At 39.0% G+C, this 21,296-nt stretch overlaps 1 protein-coding gene across 1 annotated transcript in view; it reads left to right on the top strand.

Moving 5' to 3' along the window:
• slc30a6 (solute carrier family 30 member 6) overlaps window positions 1-9,924 on the top strand; it is a 94,378-nt gene extending 84,454 nt beyond the window's left edge. The window contains exons 12-15 of the mRNA XM_023286775.3: window positions 398-500; window positions 589-636; window positions 1,619-1,687; window positions 7,064-9,924. Coding sequence (XP_023142543.2) covers window positions 398-500; window positions 589-636; window positions 1,619-1,687; window positions 7,064-7,690 — 847 coding nt within the window. The 3' untranslated portion in view covers window positions 7,691-9,924. The remainder of the gene's footprint in view (window positions 1-397; window positions 501-588; window positions 637-1,618; window positions 1,688-7,063) is intronic.
• Window positions 9,925-21,296: the final 11,372 nt, after the last annotated feature.

Raw genomic sequence — 21,296 nt, 5'->3', positions numbered from 1 at the left:
TATCCTCATTGAACAAAACTACTTGTCTTTCAAAATTAAGGACATTTCTAAGTGACCCCAAACTTTTGACGGTAGTGTCTATGTAGACGTGATGAAAAGCTTCCAGAACAGCTGATCGATAAATAGATCTATTGGTGTAATCATTGTCCGAAAGTCACCAAAGAATGATTCAAAGTTGGTGCATGACTTTAAAATTAGTCCAAGTGAGATTGTTTTTAATTAGAGTTTAGTTTAATGCTCACATTAAGATGATTACAAAACCTGCTTAAAAATACAGTTGGGTTGCAGCTCATTTCAAAGCTTAGTCAAAAGTAAACATGGTGAAGCAGCCGTTAGTTTTTATGCACCAGGTATCTGGGACCATCTGGTTTTAAATCAGCTTTTTGTGTGTGTTCAGTAACTACAACGCAGTGGACACAGCGTCGGCGGTCGCCATCGCTCTCATGACCTTCGGCACCATGTATCCCATGAGCGTCTACAGCGGCAAAGTCCTGCTGCAGGTAAAGACCAGCAGGTTTTTGATCATATTTAACATTAGGACACCTACAGTACTGTGATTATGAATGTTTTACTTCCTGTCGTCCACAGACCACGCCCTCCCACATCATCGGCCAGCTGGACAAACTGCTCAGAGAGGTGAGACTCACAGCAGAGTTTGTCACAGCTTCTCTAACGTCTGCACTAATGTTTAACGAAACCTGTGTCAGAAATTTTGTAGAATGTTTAATGCATTATGTTTTAAATATTGCATGATTTGAAGTTGTCAAAAGATTGTTCATATAATCGGAGACGGAATTTTCCTGCTGATATAAATATATTAAGCGGAAAAAAGCCACAGTTTCTTGTTTTCTGTCCTCAAGAGAGTGTTGTATTTCCAAATCGAAAGTGAACTGGTCCCGAAGACTTCTTCTCATGCAGTAATCTACATGCAATAACCTAAAAAACAAGTTGAATCCAGTCTGATGGAGCTAAAAGGTTCTTAAAAAATAAAAAAGGCAGGTTTTATCCGTTTAATTTATTCGTAGAACACAACACGTGCAAAGACTAAGAGGGTGTAATCAAGAAGTTCAAAAAGTTGCAGGAGCACTGTGAGCAGAGTGTCGCTGCACAAAGAGACTACTTCAACAGAGGATGTTGTTTTTTAGAGGCACAGACATGGAACTTTATGATCAAACGTCTTAATAAAAAGAAATCTGTTCCGGTTAGAGAGAGATTTTGGTTTGTGGCGTTAAAATGTGCATGAATTTACCGGAATTTCGCAGAATCACTGAATTTGTGGCTGGAATTAAAGTATAGAGAATATAAATTCATTCTTTTGTGAGACTTCAAATCACAGCTTCAAGTCACAGTTAAACTGTTTTGTGGGGTAAAAGCCAGAAAGATTGAAAGTGATTTGAGTTTGAATAAAGCCAAATACAGTACTGAATAAAAAGTTTTAGATGCATGTTTTTTTTTTTTTAATTTGTTTTATTTTACTTCTTTCGATGAAGTTCACTTTACTTTCAATGCCTAAAACATTTCATGTTTTATACCAGATATAAAAGCATACAGGCAGACATTTGAGGTTTATGACAGACTGATTCTTATCGGCTAATCGTTCCTTTTTGTGTCCGATCAGGTGTCGACTTTGGACGGAGTGCTGGAGGTTCGCAACGAGCACTTCTGGACTGTTGGTTTTGGATCTCTGGTATGTTCAGAAACAGTTTTTGAAGCTGTTAAGTAACAAATAAATGCAGTCTTAGATGATAATTACATGCCAGGTAGAAAATCCAGAGGATCATTTCAGAGGATAAAGGACAACCCCATGAAGGCAAGATGCTAACTATGGGTTTCCTTTAGACATAAGTTTCATCCAACTTGCAGAAGTCGAGATGCTTAACCAAAATGCTGAATGTACTTGCTGCTTTTTCCAACACATTCAGAATCATTACTTTTTTTTTTTTAGCTTAAAAGCTAATAAATCATTTTTTTGCCAACATAGATGAGATGTTCTTTAAATGTTTAAAACATTTTTTTGATGTGATTGAAAGTTTGCAAAACAGCTAATAAATGGATCGTTTGGTGTAATTATTGTCTTAAAAATAGCAACGAAGAACAAGAGAAGTTAGTGTTTGAAGTTAAAGACTCAGTTGTGACATAAATTCTGACAGTTAACAGGTTGAGCTACTTCCACAGAGCAGAGAGGACGACAAGCGAGACTCAGAGGAAAATATAACAAACTGGATCAGAAAAAATAAATGCAGCCTGCAGCAGTGAACAGAGGAGCAAGTTGTTGGAAGATACATTCAGCATGGTGAAATATATTTCTACAGATGATGAGCAAAGTGCAGTGGAAACAGTTTGATATCTATAATATGTAGAGCTGTAATTTTTTCCAGTGACACTGAAAAAAGTTGTACATATAAATCGAGGAGCAAGTTGTTGGAAGATACATTTAGCTTGGTGAAACATCTTTCTGAAACTGATTCGCAGAGCAGAGAGAAAAGTTTGTAGAGGCTATAAAAATGTAAATAGATAAATATTTATAGCCGATGGAGCCAGTATTTTCCCATTATTGTGCACTTAACATGTTGATTTCAGTTTTTTTTTTTGTTGTGACTGACATTTCTGAGGTTTCTCTCCTTCTTCACGGTTGTTTTGTTTCCATAGAGGTTCAGAACTTCATATTGCAGTGAAAAATGAGAAATAATGTGACAGGAGCAGGAGGTTTAAAACAGTTTTTGCTGTTTAGTAAATTGTGGCTACAGAATAAGTTGGACCTGAGTCGCTGCTTGTCTTCCTGAGGCTTTTTTGACCTCTGGAGGTTTGGAAGCTCTGGACTTTCCTCGTTTCTCAGCTTTACTCTTCATCCAAACGCCTCATCTCCCCTCTTATCTTCCCCTTTGGTTAGTTTTTGTTTGTTTGTGTCTAGATTTCTCTCTCCCCTTCCCTCCCCTCCTTCGTCTCGTTCATCCTCCTTCGTCATTCGTCGGATTGCAGCAGGGATTTGTTCATCCAAACGAAAAGAAAGAACAAGTCATTCATGCGGAGATTCCCCCCTCTCTCCGACTCTGGCCCTCCTCCTCCGGTTTTTGGAGGGAACGCTGCTGTTGTTGTCGTCATCTCTGTTGCTGCTCGATGTCGCAGTGACGGCAAACAAGCCCAGCTGGCATTCAGGGCAGCCGAGGTCCTGGGAAACATACGAGCAGAGACACAACCTCTCCTCTGTTAGATGTTTTAGAGCGAATTTAACTGCTCTGTTGTTCAACAACAACAACAACAACAACTCGATGTATTATCAGACTTGTTACGTGTCTTCCTCCGATGTGGCTAAACTGTCGACCTTGTATTGACAACTTTCCGCCTCACTGCTCTGCTATTTGGTGGATTTGTCACTTTTAAATACTGAGAACATCAGTTTTCATTAGTGATACGAAGTTTTAGCAGCTTTCATGATCCACTTTCATACTTGCTCTGCATGCTTAGGATCAGTGCAGGTATTTGATGGTAACACTGAGCTTCCTGTCACTGAGGCTGTGTTTTTATTTTTTAAATACAGAGCTAAATTGACTGTTTGCCGTTTTTATTTGTTTGTCTTTGAAATTTCTAGAGCTACAGAGTCCTGATGTGTCGGTTGCTTGATGTGCTCTCATCAGTCTCTGAAGAATAGAAAGATAGTAGAATTACTTTTATTGGCACGGCAAATTTTGCAGCAAAATCAACCCATAATCTATAAGTGCATTATAAATAAGTGCATAAGTGGGTAGTAGGAGTGGCTAGGAGGCACTGAGTGTTTGTAACAGTTCAGTTCTCTTATGTTTCTAGGGCAGAAGATGTTTTTCAATGTGTTTGTGATTTGATGGACGTGAACCAGAGAATCATAACAGAGTGTTCAGGGTGAGATTCCAATGTTGATTGGTTATTTTTGGCTGCAGGAGGAACAGATTGCAGGATCCATACTGTATGAATGTCTCCAAAGAGAAAAAGTTCTGCACATTAACTTAATTAATTACTTGACATGGAGACAGGATTGATCAGGATCTAACATCAGGGAACTTCTCTTTAGCTCACACAGGTTGGGATATTTTTATTTAACTGTTGGTAAAGTCATAGTTAGATTATCCCTCACAGGCAGAATTTTCACTAAAAATACAAACCGTGTCTTAATTTTCTGTCCCATTGCTTTGTCTGGCACTGTTGTGTCTGAACATTAAAGTAAGATATGACTATAAAGAGTGATGCGAATGTCTAAAAAAAGGTTTGATAATACATAATATACTCTAATTTTAGGGGTTTTGGACCCGCAGTGTTTTTTTAAAGATGAGTACAAATTCAGATCTAAATGCCATCCTAAGCACAAAAAAAGTCTCTCGGATGCCATATATCAGAAGAAAAAGGCTTGAAATGACTTTATCCAGCTTTTTTTGTAAATATTTTTTGGTTTTCTGTGCAGATGCATTTTCCTACAAAATCACCTCAATTGTTCTAGGATAATTAATTAATTACATATGAAGCTATTCAAATGATTTGGTGAAAATTACTTCATTTTCTCACATCATACTATAAACCAGAGAAAAACAAAATACCAGAATGTCCGTTGTCTCCGATGTTGTGCAGCTCCAGTAGAAAGATTCACAGACACATTAAGGCAGTCAGGAAATTAAATGAATGTAAATAACTAATAATAAATAACATCAGAGGTAATAAAAGATCAGGAAAGCTGTTTTAAACCTCCAACACCTCCATAAACTATTCTGTAGCATTACAACTCTACACAGAGAGGACTTTTTCATTTATCCTCCCTCTTGGCAATGTTGCAACTTAGTTTTGGTTGCAAATTGTGGTGTAATGTTGCACAAAGGTTGTCTCAAACTCAGCAATTAGCCGCTAAACATGCCCAACACCAAAAACCCAACTGAAATATCCTTTAAATGTCGGTTTTGAAGGTGAAAAAGTAAGTTTTGTATGATAACATGATATTAGAACCTCAAATTCAACCCAGGAATATCAGTTTTTATTGTGGTTTGCAGTATTTTTGTAAAGAGTTGTGCGTTTCTTTGTGTTCCAGTGAGTTTGCTGCTTTAAGACAAAATGACGTGCTTGTTATGCAAGTGAATCCCCTCAGATGTTGTTGCTCTGCGGGCGGTTTTGTTTGTGTTCAGGTAGCAGCTGTTCCTCCGGCCGCCTGTAGGTGGAGCAGCGTCCTCCCTCCGCCATCCCGCTGTTTGTTTTGTTTTTGTTTGTGTTATTGATGCCGCTGCTCCTGTTGTCGTCCGTGATGCTGCAGCAGTTACACAACTGTTGGTTGTTGGCCCACTGCTAACAGAGCAGCTGTCCAAACTGATTTGACCCTTTGACTGCACTCGTGCCCCACGGGGCGACTCGCTGTGTGTTTGTGTGATTCTGTCCTTCTGAGGTCTGAATATTCCCATGAGGACAGTAAAACCAGGACAAAACAAGACCTCAGTCCGGAGTTTTAGGGCCGAAATTCAAGGTTGATGATGAATTTGCTCTTTTTAATCAGAAACTCGTTCAATTTTAAGTCAAACTTTCCAATTCTATTACACTCCTGGTCGCTGCCTTCCTGTCTGTTTGTGTAATCAATCCTCCAGTTTTCCATTTTCTTTCTATCTTTACTCGCTGCACTCCAAGCAATTTGGGGCATTTTTGTTGCTTCTGTCACATTTTTTTGTTCTTTCTGTCACGTTTTTACTCACTGTGGGCTCTTTTTTCACTGCAATATAAAGTCCTGCACCTCTATGGAAACAGAACAATCATGACTAGAAGGAGAGAGAAGTCAATATGTACAATATGACACAGTTATAATGACATGAATCACATAAAACAGAAGCTTTATTTGACCGTTTCTTACACAAAAAATGACTGGAATCAACTTGGACAACATTTTTCCAAACACCCACAAGAAAAAAATAAACAACAGTTCCACATGGTCAAGAAGCTCCACATATTTTTAATTTATTTCCATACTTGTCTCTGTGTAAACACTGCCTGCAGTTCAACGGAGAAGTCCCTGAAAATTTTTCACAGCTCATTTAATTATGACTTCTTGGTTTGAGCAAATGGTTTATTTTTGAGAATTCTCTTCTTTGAGACATGTAGAAAAAAGCTATTTTTGATTAAATATCAAAGTTTTAAACTTTGATTTGTTTAATTTTGAAGATGAGTATTTCATGGAGTCTCGGGAAAAATGAAAATCCAACAATTCTTTCTGTTCCGCTGTTTCTGGCTCTGATAAATGGTGTAATTTTGGAGATTTGTCTCATTTATTTATGTTTTTTTTCAGAAAGGTAACATTCAATATCAGCACAATTCATCTTTATAGTCATTGTATATGCACTACCAGTCAACAGTTTGGACACACCCTTCTGACACACCACCTTCAATGGTTTTTATTTAATTATTTTCTACATTGTAGATTAATACTGAAGACATCAAAACTATAAAAGAATAAATATGGAATTATGTTGTAAACAAAAAAATGTTAATCTTCAGTATTAATCTACAATGTAGAAAATACTAGAAATAAATATAAAGCATCGAATGAGAAGGTGTGTCCAAACTTTTGACTTGTAGTGTATAAGATCCTAATAGTAAACATACGCAATATATTCCCACATTCAGTTTACAACATCCCCTTGTAACTGCACTAAAAACACTAATAACTTGACAAATTTGTGTCTCGTCTCTGCTCTGCTTGTTTAAAATGTGCTTCATACAAAATGATGTCCCGACTTAACTTGACTATTTACTATTGACTTGACTTCTGGCTGTCTACTGATGAACCTGTATTTTTTGCAGCTGTAACACTGCAAATTTACCTGCTGTGGGATTAATAAAGGCTGATGTTGTGCTAAGCAAAGTTTTCATTGTTGTTGCCAAATTTTTGAACAAACTCAAAGCCAGAATCTGAAGAAAGCAAATAGTTTCAAAGAAGCAATTTTCTGGAGGATTGGTCTACATTGTTTGTGTGTATCGTTTTTGATTTTTTTTCAGTTTCCTTTTTGAATTTGTGCTGTAACTGTTGTTTTAAAGCTCCCTCTGTCTCTCTGGTCTTCTGTTTCAGGCCGGTTCTGCTCACGTTCGTATCCGGCGTGACGCCAACGAGCAGCTGGTTCTGGCTCACGTCACCAACCGGCTGCTGCCTCTCGTCTCCACGCTGACGGTCCAGATCTTTAAAGACGACTGGACCCGGCCTCTCCTCACCGGCGCCCTCACCTCCTCCTCCCCGGCTGCTCCTCTGGGTTCTGCTGAAGGCTACTCCTCCCTGTCCTCCTCCCTGCCTCCTCTGCTGCTGTCCCCCGGATCAGAACTCGACCCGCTGACCTCCACTCCCTCCAAGCTCAGCAGCCCTCCTCCAGAGTTCTCCTTTGACACTCCGGGCCGGAATGTGCAGCCGATGGTCCTGCCGGCTCCGGGTCACCAGGCCCAGAGGCCCTATGGAGGCTTGGGACTCGCCTACGGAGCGCCTCCCTACGCGGGGATGCTGGGTCAGGGCCTGGCGCGGCCCGGCGGCGGGCTGGGACTCGGTGTTCAGGGCCTGGGCGCCGGGTTTGGACTGGGGATGGCGGGAAGCTCGGTGCCTTCCTCTCAGAGCTACAGAACTGCCTTCAGCGGGTCGACGGCGCCGCTCCGGTTTGGAACCAGCAACCTTCTGGCTCCACAGTCACAGTACAGACAGTACCGACCCTGACCGGACCGAACCGGACCAGAACTGCTTCACTGCTTTCAAATACTTGAACGAAAACATGAGCGGATCAGTTTTATCCACGAAGGTCAAGTTTGTCGAGTCCTCGGTTCAGATATTTGAAAGATTTACGTCGTGTTTGGGTCGAGCGGCTGCAACGTTTACTTCAGGTTCTGGAGTAAAATCTTGTAGTTTGATGTTAGAAGACAGAGTCGTGTATTTATTTTTGCTGCCAGTGGGACCAAAACGGTTGAATTTATTATCTTTGAGTCTTTTTCTTTTTTTTTAAATCAAGAATTTGGGAAACATCGTAATGAAGAAGAAAGCTGTTTGCTCGCATTTGTTTTACTTTTTTCTGCTTGTTTTGACATAAAACTATAATTCAATCAAAATCCAACTGTATGTTTTAAATTTTAAGCATTAACAGCAGCCAGCGGTGAGATCTTACAGCACACGCATTAAATAAAGGCGAAAAAAGAAAGAATAATCTTTATCGGACCAAGTTCAAGGAAGAAATGTTGACAACAGGAAGGCTCCCAGAAGACAGAACATTATTGATTTTTTTTGAAATTCCAGGTCTTTCGACTGTAAAAGCTTTTTGTTTAAAACCAAAGCAAAAAGTTATTTTTGCATTTCCAGTCTGCACAATCTGTTTATTTCCCATTTGGGATAAAATATGTTCTTATGTTTGTCCAGAATTAAAACTTTTTGTGGGTTTTTCAGGGTCGATGCTGATTATTAGTAATCAAGGAGAGTAAAATCCTGCAGTTTCTCACTTCAAAACAACCCGAAAAGAAAGCTGCAGTTAAAACATTCCACATTTCAGCTCCTTGAGAGCTCAAACTGAGGATTATTTGGGTCATTTGCGAGTCATTTTTTCATTGAATGGTTTGGGATTTGGTATATCATATTTCAGAAAGTTGAATTCTTTAAATGCCTCGTTTTATATGACCGATTAAACTTGTCTGACAAATATTACAGTCCTGTACAACTACATTGCATTCTCATTTAAAGATAAATGTGTTTTTTCCTCAAAAAAGTATAAAGTTGAAGAGAACAGGTTTTGCATCCTGTGTGGGATAATATTTGTTACATAAAACAACCTCTTCTGGTAAAAATTAAGTTTTTATCTTGTTATAATGACCTTAAAGGTGTTTTTTTATTTGGTAGAAGATGCATCGGAAGCCAAATATGCCATAAATTCTTTGTTTTTGCCTCTAAAAACTCCAAAATTCAATCTCAGAAATACAGATTTAGACTTCAGGAGTTTCATATGTGATACATGGAGGTTTCTGTATCATTATTATTCTTCAGAATTGTTCTTAGGATTTGATTTGAGTGACTCTAATATTGCAGTATCCGTTTGTGTAGCTATAGAGTAGTTTTATAGTGTTTGAGTTGAAATTTTATCTATTTTTGTGGAAAAAGCTTCTAAATATTCTCATAAAACTTTAAAGCACAGAGATAAGTCTTGTAGAAGTTTAATTAATGACCAGAGATGAGCTTTTAATTTAACTTTCACTTGTTTGTTGGTTCTATTTTGGAAAATAATATGTTTTTTGGTTACAATATGATCCTTTGGTAACTTGTTTAAAGCTTTTCTACCATTTTCTAGGCTTCCAGGTGGACCCACTACACACTTGTTGATTAGAAATGTGACAAATAAATAGCAGAAAATACACGCAAAACCTAACTGAGAATGCAGTTTAGTAGTATAGGACTAGACCAACAATCCAAAACAGATTTATTATCATTTAAAACAGACATTTTGAATAATTCATCAGATTTGTTGCTGTTCTCCAGCTCTGCAGACTCCTTATTTTGTTTTATTCCACCTTAAATATTCAGTGAAGACCTTAAGTTAAGGAGGTAAAGATTGAAGCTGTTGTGATTTTTATTAAACTCTTTGTACTCTGCTGGTAATGTTTGGCTGTGATGTTGACGAGTAAATGGAGATGTTCTTTTTTTCCCGTTTTTATGTTTTATTTTTTAATCTGAACTCGGGCTGAGTGTCACAGAACAGAAGCTCCTTGGTGTTTTATTTCAGACAGGTCAACGGTTTTTGGTGCCTTTCAGAAATGTTAATTAAATCAAGTTATATATACCACGCACAGCTTTTTCCTCACAGAGAGACGACTGTTGGTGACACTCAGCCTCAATAAATCAAACTTCATGTCTTTAAAAGGAACCACTGGGCCTCGGTCATTAAAAACAAGTCATGAAAGTTGTTTTCCTCATCATTTCGTTGCTATGTTGTTTCTTTTGTGAATGAAAACTGAAACATGAGTGCTGATTTTGGCGGAGCTGTATTGTTGTGTTTGTTCAGATTGTCGTGCTTCTTTTTGAGCAGGAATATGAGCTGAATACCAACAGAGATTTCCAGCACGATTATCCCAGAAGAAAGATTCAGATAAGACGTGTTCTCAAGACGATCCCTGTTTTGTTTTTTGTTTTTTATGCCTCCTTTTGCTTGTCCAGGCTTCGCTGCAGCATTGATGTGTCTCCCTCAAGGCTTTGTGGGAAACCTCATCTTCTCCTGATGTGATCAGATGACCTCCTGACCTGCTTCAACCATAAAACCACGACTGGAGCTGGTAGAGGAGAGTCAGGTAAAGTGGTAAGAGGTTCATCCTTCACAAAAGAGATCATAAAACGTGTTCTACATGTTTAGTTTTGTAGTGACACTCAGCTACACATAGTTCAGAACATATCACCAGTTGAATTCCTAATTTTTTAGTTAATATGAGCTCAAAGTCAGTATTTTCTGCGATTTTTATGTATATTTAGGGAGTTAAGATGTTTTTTCAAGTAAGTTATCTGCTTATATTTCCTGAAAAAACACCTGCGGGATCCTGATACTTCTGACTTCTGTGTATTTTTGTTTTTAAATACTGAAGAATTTAAAACCTACTCAAACAAAATCCTCCAACACCAACTTTTGTCGACACTGTTTGACCTGAAGCTGCTGCTTTTAGAGTAAAATAGCTGAAAAAACCTTCACCTGCACAGATTTCTTCTCTCAGTTAGGTTTCAAGTTAAAATGTCAGTTTACAGTTCAACTGATTTGCCAAAACATCAAGACATAGGAGGTAGTAGTTCTTTATTTACTGGTAAATAAAACCCACAACAAACAACTTTTCACAAAACAAAACACAGCATTTTAGAAAACAGTAAAGTAACAGAGCTCATACTCCTCAAAGGCACCACGGAAATAATAATATAACTAATAAACAATCACAAATATTAAATAAGCATGATTTTATGATTAATTTTCCACATTTCTCACTTTAAAATCAGTCCTTGTTTATGGTATTTATTATAAACTCACAGGAAAACTTCAGCAGAATCTAAAATGACAGTTCCAGTTTCATTCTTTTACAGTTATTGTATATCTGAAGCTAGTATTGATCTGTATTGACAGACATCATCCCAGAAAATAGCAGAAAATATGTTATTCAGAAATGACTTTTTAAAGTGAGCAGTAAGCTAATAAAATACCAGCATCCAGCATCTTTGTGTCGATCAAAACCTCAGTCAGGTCATTTGATCACTGAGTTTTGCTCGTCTGTAACCAGAACCAGTTTAACCGGAGTGTAACATAAGCACGAACAGCGTCACGTCTCGGCCCACGACGACGACCTTTTGGCGAACGGCACAAACCCACCAATGTTCTTCCCCTCGCGCTGTTTCAGCCACATGCTGCCCCGCTTGCATAACAATAGATGACACACTTTTAGCAACTTTGCAGCAACTGGTCATTATTTTGTCCCCTGCAATCATGTGAGTCTTTTGGCCCACAGTTCGCCGCCCTCGCATCCTCATCAGCCCAGAAAATATTTAAATGAATGAGCAGCGCTGCGGGCCGACGAGTGATTCTGAGGCGAGGAGACAGCTTCGAGTCCGGCAGAGTCGCAACGTGTTAGGAGGCCAACCGACTCCTGACCCCGATACTGAAGGACCCGCCTGGTCTGCAGAAGCCTCTAATAGGCCCGAGTTCGCCATTTTTCCGGACCAGTACTCATTGATCAATGTTTAAAATCTAATGAGGGGAAGGAGATCTGGCTCGGGGGGAAGATGAAGTTTCCCAGGAGTTTAGTCGGTTAACGAGGTGGACATTCGTGGGCTCAGACCCGACTTCTGACTGCCAGACATTAGCAGACGATCACAGAGAAACAGCTTCAGCTCCTCTAAGGAGTTTCCTGGTAAACAGAGATGTTCACACATGTTGTTGTGCTTCTCTGAGGCTTAATTAAAGCAGACAAATTAGCTTAACCACTTTTTAATTTGAAATTTATCTATGACCTAAAAATAATCTCCTAAATGGATTTCTTAATGGATGGAGTTGGCTCGGTTGTCATGACTTTATTTGCACAGCACCTTTTGGAAATGTCAAATTAGAAAACAGACTTAATGAATGCAAAAGATCGCAAACATGCAACAAAAACAAGAAATTAACATTTTATAACTGCGCATGCAAGACAACAGCTGCTGCACCGTCTGGTAAAAAGGATTAATAGAACATTACAAAGTGACCTTACAAGACCTGACATGCTGGTACATGGACGTGAAGCAAAGAATGGTTTAAACCTGCACAATTTACGAGTTTAGAATTGCTGGCTGGTATGTTGTCATGCTTCTTGCAGGGCTGCAGGCAACAATTATTTAGTGATCGGTTAATCTACTTAATATTTTATTGACTAATCCATGTTTTTGAACTCTAAAATATCAATAAATAGATGCAGCCACACAGCTGAGTGGTAAGGGATCAAACCACGGAGGCAAAAATGGTATCAGCAGGGAGTCACATTCAGTTCCCAGCCAGTTTTTTACTCAATGTCACTTCTACTTTCCACTTATACAATAGATATTTTAAGACTTTGGATACCACCGTCACGACCGAATATTCGAGTCCAGCCCTAGTACTGTCATCTGCAAATATCCATCTACTTGCACACCAGCCAGGCAGTATTTTACTACACTATTCCACTATCCATTGCACTGCATTGCCTGTTTCGTAGTGTCTTGTTTCCTAGTCTTTGTCTTTTTTTGTTTTTCTACTTTGCCTTGCATGTTTGCACCGGGGTCTGAGAGAATAAACGGCATTTCAATCCCGCCCATGTTTTGTACATATGGCAGATTGTGATGGTTGTTGGTGATTGTTTTTGATGTCTGGTAAACTTGCAGACTCGTTGATCTCATGGTCAAACTGCACTCATGCCTTTAGCTGCACAGGCGTTTAAACACAAGACTTGATGTCAACTTAACAAGAACCTTGTTGGTAGAACCCAGAGAGAGGAGCAACGCAGGTGGATTTTCTTTTCTCAAGTAAATAATGAAATGCATACTTTATGGTTCACCAAAGTAGGATGGGACTATTATCAGGAACCAAGGCGGAAACCAGTTCATTTTTTTCCTCTGGGTTGGAGTGGAGTTAATGGCACAAGGGAGGGAGGTAAAAATATCTCAAGATATTGTTCACAAATGACGAGACAATGGAGCTGGAGCTTGAGATGGACAAATGGGCTCGTTCAGTGTCGAGAGTAATCTACTCATCTTTGGTAAGGGGTATGCAAAGCTCTCAATTTACTGGTTGATCTACGTTCCAACCTTCACCCATGGTCATCTGGAAAAACTAGGTAGTCTTAGAGATCAAGTGTGGAGTTCAGACATTCGGAGTTGCTGCTCCTTTGCCTCGAAAAGATCCAGTTGAGCTGATAGGGTCCCTCCAGGACTTGTTGTTTGGAGGCTTTCCCAGCAACTCAAGTGAAAATTGAAGGTGTTGAAAGCATAATAAATCTCATCTGACCTGGGAACACCTTAGAACCCCCCCCCCAGGAGGAACTAGAAGACCTTGGTGTGGAAATCAATGCATATCCTGTTGTCATAAGACCCGATTCTAGATAAACAGAAGAAAAATAGTGGATTTCTACATATTTTTGGACATAAAATTCATTTCTGACATGTTATTTTAATTAATTTTCCCTTTTAGATACCAACATGTCCTCTGCTCTGCTGCCGTCTCTACCAGCGACTGTTTTCTGCTGCTGTAATGAGCTTTACTCTGTTTTGGCCTCATTAAACGGTCGATTACTGCTTTTCGGATGAAGCCCTAAATTGCCGGAGCTAACAAGCTGTAAATGTTCGCCAAAACACACACAAACAGCTTCATCCTGGAACCTGTTTAAGTGCCTCGTCTGAAGAATTTCATTTCCTCTCCAAAAGAGGATAATCCGTCCTCCGTTTTTGTTCCCTGGCTTTTGGAAGAGATTTTGAACAAACAATCAAAGAAGTACTTTGCCCTCGCGGCTTAGTGGGGCTTCTGCTCCCTCAGCGTTGGATGTGCTCAACAGCCCTAAGCCTCTAAAAAGGTCCCCTGGCATTTTGAAGCCGAGAGCCGTGGCGTTTGTATTAGTTCTGACTTCACATGCTTGTTACAAAACAAATGGGGTAGAGCCTTTGTAATCTGCGCCGAAAATCCCCAGAAAATGAATGAGATCTGCACAGTGTCTCGGCTTTCTGGGTCACTCTGACAGACGCTTCACACCGAAGAGGTCGACGGTGAGGCGGGTCAAAGCGCTCGCATGGATCCGACCAGCAAAATATAAGTATATTTACACGAGTACTGCATCGTGATACCCCTGTTTCAGAGGATGCACTTCCTCCTCCGCTATGTTTATCTGTTAATTTACAGATTAGGACTCGAATGTTTGGAAAACGGCTTATAAAAATGGAGCAATTTTAAAGATTAAACCAGAGAACCTTTTAGGGTTTTGGACCTCGTGCAGAGAGAACAGTTAATGGTAATATCTTTATTTGTGAAAACAAACTTACAAAGTGCTTCAAAGATCATGTAAAATGTCACAACAAGGACGCAGTAAAAAGGGAATAAAGCGCTCAACAAGCCACAATAACATTACAGAAACCCATAAACAGAATAAAATCAGGGAAAGTAAATTGAAACAAGTATGTTTTCAGCTTCGATTTAAAAGAAGATACTGACTCAACCTGCTGGATGTCCTCAGACAGTGAAATTATTAATTATTTTCACATTTATATATAAAATCCAAAGATCAGCAGTGAAAACAGCTGTTTCAAAGGGTTTTAAACCCTTGCAGACAGCCATTACCTGTGTAATTCCACCACTTATTGCTCATAAAATGTAATTTAAAGTTAGAAGAGACTTGAATCTATTGAGAGTTAAAACTGAATGTTGCTGTTTCCAACTACAGTTCAGAAAAACACCAAATTTACTGTGTATCTGACCATTTATTTGACATATTTAATCCAGCAAATCTAACATATATCCATTGTAAAGTCCCCCAACTGTAACTGTTTTATTCCAGCAAACTGCATCAGCATTTACATACAGTTTGCTACCAACTTTGTCAACCAACTGTAGATCTTCCATGTTCTGACAGAAAATTTTGACAATTTTTGACTGAAATGCAGGCTGTGTAGATAGGAGTATAGAAACAAATAATGAATGTAAATAGTGAAATATTAAAATAATACAGTATCTAGAGCAACTTTTTGTCACCCAGTATTAGTAAAAATTGTCAGCACTTGGAAAAATGTTGGACTTTTTGAATTTTATGCAATAAATAATCAAAGAAATTCAACATTTTTTTCTTTTTTTATGATTTATTGCAATTTAACTGCCCAGGACACACTTTTGAGTTCTCTCTCCTTCTTCATTCTGTTTCCATAGCGGTGCAGGGTTTTATATTGCAGTGAAAAATGAACCCACAGTGACTTAAAGTGTGACAGGAGCTAAAAACACAGCTCAGAAACTGCTTGGAATTTTTTGGACATTCATCAGTTTTCTGTGCTGGTTTTGGAGAATCCTTGCAGGTTGTTTTGCTGTTTTTCTACTGATGCATGCTGGGAAAAGTTGTGTTCATACAGGAGTGTACTGGGCTTGTATTCTTATGCAGATCTAGTGAAAATGATATTCCTACAGGCACTGAGAGAAAGGGTTTCATACAGCATTTGATTATCTGTGATAAATGCAACATGCCAACAGCCTGTAGTTAAAGTGGACGTCTTAAATTAGTATCTAAAGTGTCTTTGCTCTGCTGCTGTGAAACTGTCTCCATGTGTTTTTTGTGTTTTTATGATCGTCTTTGTGTTTTGATCTGCACCTCCGTCCCCAGAAACCCTCCAGTCAGCCAGCAGAGTCTCCTCACTTCTTCTCTTTCTGTGTTTTGACTCGACCTGTCAGACGTCTCAAAACAGTACTGGAGGCTGAGCTGCTGCTGCTGCTGCTGCTGCTGGAGTCACAGCCAAGCGATGACACTAATGCTCATTTTCAGAGTCTTCTATTCGCAGGTGGATGCTGGGCTGGTCGGAGAAGGACGACCAGGTTTCAAGAAAACTCAAATGTCAGCTGGGAGGAGTTGGATTCATGATCAGGACCTTTAGTTCCCTAAAGGTTTGAAAATTACCTCTAAATACTCTATAAACTAGAAAATAAATAAACCTCAAAACTCATGCTCACTCTGAATTTAAGTGAGACAACTGTTGGTTAGTTAGCAGAAACTTAGCACAGACTTGTGAAGCTAGTAGGCTAACGAGCTTAAAGAACTGCTGAAGTTAATGTCTTTATATCTTGGCAGCTTTCATTTCATATTTCCAAGTTTTTAAAGCATGTTAAAAAACAATAAAACTGGGTTTTCACCATATGGGTCCTTTAAGCTAGTAGTACAAACAGTTGTAAATACTGCAGTAAAATGTGTGTTTAAACAGCAGAGTTGTGATGCATGATTGTGTGCAGGATGCAAATGATGTCAGAGGTTATCTGAAGTCTGAAACTGGAGCAGAAACACTGAATGGGGCGAAGCCTGTGACGTCCCAAGCATTTGGATCGTCCAATCAGCTGGCAGCGCCCACCATATCATCTATAAGGTGTGTAGAACACGTCGTCCATAGGAAGTGTGTGTGGCACAGAGTGAAATGAGTGTGTTAATCTGTGTGTGTTGTGTAACGCTGGCAGTGAACACTGTGTTCAGACAGGCGGGATCACTGCATCTGTTTACAGCGACCTGCAGATTAAATCAGACCTCACACTTCAAATAGAGACTAATCCAACACAACACACACACACACACACACACACACACACACACACACACACACACACACACACACACACACACACACACACATAGAACTCTATGGGAACATTAAAGTCAGCGGCCTAATCCACGGCATCCAAATAGAGACACTGCGAGTTGTAATCACGGAGATGGAGAGTCGTCTATCATCCACTGTACCAACAACACACATTACATCCTCTACAAAAATCTCTGGCTGCTTTTTTTTCTACATTGTGAGCCTGTTTCAATCCAGGATTTTCTTTTTTTTTTAAAAACTAAAACTGCAGCCTGTACTTTTGTAACTTTTAGCTTTTCTGTTGAACAAGAACAAAGTAGAAATAGTCAAACATTAAAACCTGACTAAAGCAAAGTAGGAAGATGGAACCATACACCGATCAGGCATAACATTATGACCACCTGTCTAATGTTGTGTTGGTCCCCCTTTTGCTGTCAAACCAAGCTTGACCAGTCGACGCATGGACTCCACTAGACCCTGAAGGTGTGCTGTATCTGACACCAACATGTTAGCAGCAGATCCATTAACCTTCCTGTTGTCCTCACTTACGGGCACCAAACAATATTGTTTCCTTGTCTGACAAAAATCCAACAATTCAGCAAAAAATTCCCCAAATTTCAGAAAATTTGCAAAACCTTCAGGAAGAAAATTCCAATAATTCCTTAAAAGTTTCCCTTAAAAGTTTTATTTAAAAAAAAAAAAAATCCCCCAAATTTGGCAAGAAAATTCTTGTAAATGTTTTCAAAAAATGAGTAAAAATCTTGCAAAAAAATCCTAAAAATATCTAAAGTGATTCCATATATATCAATAAAACTTCATTAAAATCTAAGCTGTTGCCGAGTTTATAAACAGGCTAAAGGACATGAAACTTCTGCAAACCTCAGTTTCACTCCAAGTTTAGGTCAACAAAATAAAAGCCGGTCAGTGAACCGACAGAGCATCAGTTCATTGTTTCAGAGCTTCATCCAGCTGCAGTGTTTATGCTGCAGCAGCAGGGCGGCGCCGTCGAGCTGAACTTGAACTTGTTCCAGCTTGACACTGATGCTGTTTGACGTCTTGCCGCCTCCTCGTTCAGCTTCAGTCAAACACTGAGAGCTTCACTCCCATTAACAATGCATAGAGTGTGTGGGTTTTTAATCCAGTTTGTCTTCTGGAGCGACGACTCCACGATCTAGTCTGCACATTCTCCTCCTGTTCATTTATTAATGATTCCTGTTTTAATTAAAAACATAGCTGAAAAACTGTTATCATAAAAAACATGGTTATTAATATTCACAGTATAGCTATCACTGTAACCCAACAGAATTTGAAGCAATTAAAATTCACTTAAAGTAAAAGGCAAAATGGAATAATACCATATTAAAATACCATATATCCCAGTAAAACACCGACACGATCAATGTTCTGCAGAATGAGCCTTTTTATTTTTAATGTTTGAACTACGTTTTGGTAATAAATCTTGCAAACTTTCACTTTCAACAAAGGATTTTTTGATGAGAATATTATTTACAACTTTATTAAATTAGATTTGTCCTTTTTGTTCAGTCTGCAGATCCTCAAACATGACTTTACCCATAAAAGTGAAGAAAAGTTAAGCTATTAAGCCAGTGTCATTAGTTACTCCTTCTTAAATTTAATTATAAATCAACTAAAGCAGAAATTTGTGTTTAAATTAAGGTGGTGCAGCGATTTAATGCCAACACACTTCAACAAAATACCATTTGCAACTTAAAAGCTTCATCTAAATCGGTAAATTATATTATTTTTTGCATTTAATTACTCTTTAGAGTAAAACTGAAAAACCTTTAATCAAATAATTATCAGAATTCCTGCCTGAAAACTGTTTTAAATGAAGTGATCAGCAGATGTACGCTTCATCCTTTGTTGTCCGACTAACTGACGTCTGTTCATCGCCGCTCACGTTGAAGTGATGCAACGAGGGAGGACAAAAAAAGGCACTTTTTTTTTTAGCCCCAAGCGGCAACAGAACCGAAAACAGCTGAGTTTGTTGATGCACATCGCTGCACTGAGACGCTCGGAACAAAAACAAGCTAAAGTCGATAACAGTTTGAGGTTTTTCCAGCGTATCGACTGCGGATGGATGGATGGATGCATGGATGGATGGATGGATGGATGGATGGATGGATGGATGGATGGATGGATGGATGGATGGATGGATGGATGTGCAGATGGGTTTTCGGTCGGTCGGTCGGTCGGTTGGTTTAGCAGAAACACTTTGAGGGCAGCAGGGTTAGTTGTGTTTCCATACAACAGCAACGTGCCGTGGGGCTGACGGGGGGATGGTGGGTGTTTGTGTGAATAAGGGGCTGCAGACAGAGATGAGGGTAAACAAGACCCGGAGGTCAGCGATGCAAACATGTGACCTGAATATCGTCGGCTTTTAAGGTCGGACTGCGGGTTTGAGGAAGTCGGAGGCGAAACGGAGAGCAGATTGTTTGTCTTGCAGGATTTATTTCCTCCCTTGTGCTTCCAGAAATGCTCGTTGTTTTAAGCTGAACCTGCAGAAACCAGACGTGCAGTAGAATCAGGTTGTGGCACGAAAACCCCCTCAGAGAATCAGCACATTATCAGAGGAGGTTTTCCAGTTTTTGATGCTCTGAGAGCTGCTTTATCGAGGGAACACAGGCTAAGTCTGACCTTACCTGGAGAAGAAACACCTGCTGTTGTGTCTCCTGTTTGTAGATGATGATTTCAAACAGAATTGAATTATCATGAGCCCTGATGTCTGGGTTAAGATTACAGGAATCTCAAAACTGATTTTCAGCCGAGATTATTTTGTAACTTGAGGAGTTTACAGAACCAGTTGGCTAACCTCACCGGTAGGGTTGAAATACATGTTTTATTTTTTTAAAATCTGCAAAATTACTCCCTTTGTCAGAGTTACAAACTATAAAAACAGAAAAAAAGCATCAGATTTTCAGCTGTGACATTCAGTTCCATCAGGAAAAATGACAAAATCTCAAATTAAAATCAAAATATTGAATTAAAATCACTGTCCTCTATAAATGTCTTTGAAAATGTTGGTAAATATTAAGTCAGACATTGTTACTTACAGATACATTTGAGCAGATTTCTTCAATGAACCATCCATGTTTGGTTTCTATAATGTTTATACGTTGAAAATGTAGCCATATAATGCAGTAGGTCCTCGGTTTACGGTGTCCTCGACCTACGGTGTTTCATGGTTACACCGCCTTCTCCCATAAATTTATTTAGGGAGTCTTGTTCCATCATTCTGACGTACAGAGTTTGTGACGTTAAAACAAATTTCACGGAGGAATTAGTAGGTGAGCGGACAGTACTGTACAGTGTTTTTATGTCCTAGATTATGATTTTACCACTGTGTTAGCGTAGGTGAGTGACGTAGGTACTTATGTACGTATGTGAGTTCCGACTTACGGTGAAAATAGCGTTACATCGCATCATAGAAATGAAATTCCGACATAAATAGAGACCCCCCTCCTCCTCTGTATTTGAAAGTCCCTCTGGAAAATCTGCAGATATGCAAACTTACAGAGAATGTGCACAGTAGCGTCAAAAAGTCCACATCAGAGGCATCAGCACCTCAAATCCTGTGAATGTTGAGATTTAGACAAGACCAGCAGTGAGGAATAAACAGTTGCATTAGATACTCCTGATCCAGAACATGCAAAGCTTCATATGTGAACATAACATCTGTGATGTGCCATCTAGTCAGAAAATCAACCAAATCTAAGCCTAAAATGGTGCTAATAAATCAAAATCACTTGATTCTGCATGTTTTAGTTAAAAATAAACTACTACTAAAAATGAAGTGTTTGCACCAGATTCTGCAAAAAAAAAAAATCAAACATTTTGCACTCCTTGACGAAAATAAGACGTCTTGACTGACTGAGATGCGACCAGAATTTTAGAGTGTTTTCGGTTGAACAGCAGGCAGTGTTTCCTCAGAGAGACTGACAGGAAAATTAAGCAAACTGGGTCAATAAAATAAAGCAGCATGACTCAGACACAGTAAACAGAGGAGCAGGTTGTTGGAAGATACACTCCGCATGGTGAAACGTCTTTCTAGGGTTGAGCTGCAGAGTGAAAACGTTTGTAGAAGCTATAAAACTGTTAACGGTTAAATATCTGTAGTATTTTTTATTCCAGTGTTGGTAACACTTTGTTACTTGGAAAAATGTTGTGCATGTTGATTTCAGATTTGGTTCATTAAAAAAATAAAAAATAAAAAATTAATCATAGAAATTCAACTTCAGTTTTTTCCTTTGAGCTTTCAGGCTTCGTTTCCACAGAAAAGATAGGAGACAAGCATGGAAGCTAATTAAAAATGTAAGAAGTAAAATATCCATAATATTTTTGTTTCCTGTGTTGGTATCACCCGTTGGCACTTGAAAAATGTCAGGTTTTTCCAGTTCTTAAAACAAGAAATTCCACTTTAGTTTTGTCCTTTTTTAAAAAAAGTATTTCATCCACTTTATTCTGCATGTCTCATTTATAA

The sequence above is a fragment of the Amphiprion ocellaris genome, chromosome 16, assembly GCF_022539595.1.
Source record: "Amphiprion ocellaris isolate individual 3 ecotype Okinawa chromosome 16, ASM2253959v1, whole genome shotgun sequence".
Classification (NCBI taxonomy): Eukaryota; Metazoa; Chordata; class Actinopteri; family Pomacentridae; genus Amphiprion; species Amphiprion ocellaris.
The sequence above is the reverse complement of the archived record's forward strand: the minus strand, read 5'-3'. Positions and strand labels throughout refer to the sequence as shown.